The following is a 2,841-nucleotide window of genomic DNA, read 5'->3' on the forward strand; positions in this document are numbered from 1 at the left end:
AGTGTTTTACGATATTTTGCAGTATTTTTCTCCTGTAAATGATTTAAAGCCTAAATAAAAATGCAAATTAAAAAGGAAAAAAATCATTTTGAAAGAAATTTAAAAATGGTAATTTAATGTCTTAGGGTATTTTTAAGATCAGTCTTGGTCGTCATTGAAGAATATATTCATTTGAATCTTTAAAATATAATTTAAATATATGAAATTTTAAAACCTCAATCCCTGACTTGACTACAAATATATTATTCAAACTGTAGCGGGAGCTGATTATTTATATTGAAAAATTATATCTTAATAGTTTTTCTAAAACATTAAGTCATTATTAGAATAACTCAGAAAATTTGCAGATATTTATATATTAAATTATTTATTGCAAAAAATCGAAAATTTAAATTGTTAAATTATATTTTTTAAACACATGCTAAAAATACGATATAAAGGCTTATCAAACTTCGGGTTACACGTCTATCACAAGAATATTCAGACATTTGTGTTAAAATTTTTTTTGAGAAGCTAAGTGAAAAGAAAATAATACGATTCACTTATTTATATCTACCAATGAAACATAAAAATTGAAGATAGTCCTGATTAAAGAATGGAGGAGCTGAGGTGTCTACACTGTAATGAACGATTTGATCGTGAACAAGGACATCGCTGCTCAAATAGCCCGTGGGTGCTGGGAAACCAGATATTGCAGGATATTCAGGATGAACTAAATTTTGATGATAATGAGATTATTACTTCGGTGAGCGAACAATTACCTGAATTATCAACAGTCTGCACTGAAATATTGGACAGAATTTCTGATCCTTACACTGATTCCAACTTATCGAAAGAAGTGACATTTGGAACTGATCAACAAATCGGATCAAGTCCGGTTTCATTTCCAGAAAAATCTGAGCCTTCCAATAAACAAATTGTAAGTGATGTCCATGCTGTTCCTGGTCCTTCCCGATTGGCCTTAAATGAAAGCGAAGGAAGTTTGTGTCAGAGAGAATTCCAACCCAAACCATACCATTCTGTGCCTACTGATGTAAAAGTGTGGAAATGCAACGTTTGCCATATAGTACTCAAAACCAAATATAATTTAAAAAGGCATATGCAAATCCACGAAGGAGAAAAAACTCACAGATGTGACTTTTGTGAAAAATCGTTTCATCAAAAGAGTAATCTGCAGATACACGTCAAGACGCATACGGGTGATAAACCATTTCCTTGTGATGTTTGCGGGATGCGATTTAGAGCAAATTATTATTTAAAAAGGCATATGCAAATCAATCATGGAGCAGAACCACACAAATGTGACATTTGTGGAAAATCATATGCACAGAAGCAGGCTTTAAATGTGCATTTTAGAAGCCATGCGGGAGATAAACCATTTTCTTGTGATGTTTGCGGTAAAGGATTTACACAAAAATGGGAATTGAATAGACATATGAAAAGCCACATTCGAAACCAATTTTCGTGTGAAATCTGCGGAAAATCATTTACACAAAGGACTTTTTTAAGATGGCATTTTTGCAAACACACAGACGACAAACATTAAAAATGGGACATTTATGAAAAGAAGTGTTTGTATAAACGATGTCTACAAATCAGGAGGAGATTTATCAATATAAGTAAAAGAAGAATCTAAAAAATATCGTTAACAAACCGAGCATCATTCGGAAAAAAAGGAAACAAAAAGCCCCATTGCGGAAGTTTTTCTAGATATATATGTTTTACTTATCTGACCTCTTTGTTCCATCAATTTCATTTGAATAAGATGTAAGAGTAATTTTTTATTGACATTTTAAAGAAACGAATGTTTTAAATTTTATTTGTATAACGAATATGAATTCAAAATCGTTGAAATGTTTTATTGAATATTTGACACTATTCTTAGGAGTGTTTCCTTAGAATTGCTATTTTTAATTCTATATGTTAGTAAAAAATATGACATTTTGCATTTAATTTCAATAATAATATGAATTTTCATATTATAATGTCATATACTGTCCTCATTATTTTTTACATATCATATCAGGCGATTGTTTGGTTTGTGCAAAGAATACTGATTGTATTTGATTTCAAATGAATAATTTATATTTCATATTAATGATTATGTTAAAATATCTGCTATTAAAGACGTGTTATTTTAAATGTTCAAGGTTTTTTTTTTATTATTATGTACATGAATCATTCTAATTTTCGAGATTTTTCTAGTATCATATCGTGTTCAAAAACATAATTGTCTGGTTCATCTATCTTTTTTCCTTAATCTTGCAAATTATATATATATTAAATAAATTCTTTTCTAGTTTTCAACAATGACTGAAAGAAAGGAAATGAAAGTAAAACTGATCCAATTTTAGGGCAAATTTGTAAAATAAGTTTGGAAATTATGGAAAAAGACTGTTTAAAAATGTCCAAATGAAAGAAAAAAATTGCGTCACTATTAGATTGGTATTATTAAAGAGAAAATATTTTAAATTTTGAGATGGTATAAAATTCATTTTAAGTGCAGTAATATTTTTAAAGTTGTCACGGAAAAAGAAATCAGCTTATTTTTAATTAAAGAAATTCAGCTATTTTTTAATTATAAAAATCAACTTATATTTTAATTAATTAAAATTTGAAAAACATTGCTCCAAGTTGCATATTCCATCTTCCATGTTATAAATACGAAAAATTTGGTAGTTGTAGTCAAAGCAGTCTTGACAGCAAAGCATCATCAGTCGCATTCTTCACCCCCCCCCCTCCCCCACTACCATGTTACTGTTTGACTGAATATAATATGTAACACCTGTATTTTTTCTACAAAGTGTGCTAGTTCAAAATCGTTAATCATAGAAAGAAAGG

The 2,841-nt window shown here is 29.1% G+C and overlaps 1 protein-coding gene across 1 annotated transcript; it reads left to right on the forward strand.

Annotated features, from left to right (window-relative positions):
• The first annotated feature begins 573 nt into the window (after positions 1 to 573).
• Positions 574 to 1,994, forward strand: LOC129972547 (gastrula zinc finger protein XlCGF8.2DB-like). Its single transcript, XM_056086721.1, has one exon. It carries the CDS (start codon positions 596 to 598, stop codon positions 1,544 to 1,546), a length of 951 nt encoding a protein of 316 aa, XP_055942696.1. The 5' UTR covers positions 574 to 595; the 3' UTR covers positions 1,547 to 1,994.
• The last annotated feature ends 847 nt before the right edge of the window (positions 1,995 to 2,841 follow it).

The sequence above is a fragment of the Argiope bruennichi genome, chromosome 6 (genome assembly GCF_947563725.1).
Source record: "Argiope bruennichi chromosome 6, qqArgBrue1.1, whole genome shotgun sequence".
Classification (NCBI taxonomy): domain Eukaryota; kingdom Metazoa; phylum Arthropoda; class Arachnida; order Araneae; family Araneidae; genus Argiope; species Argiope bruennichi.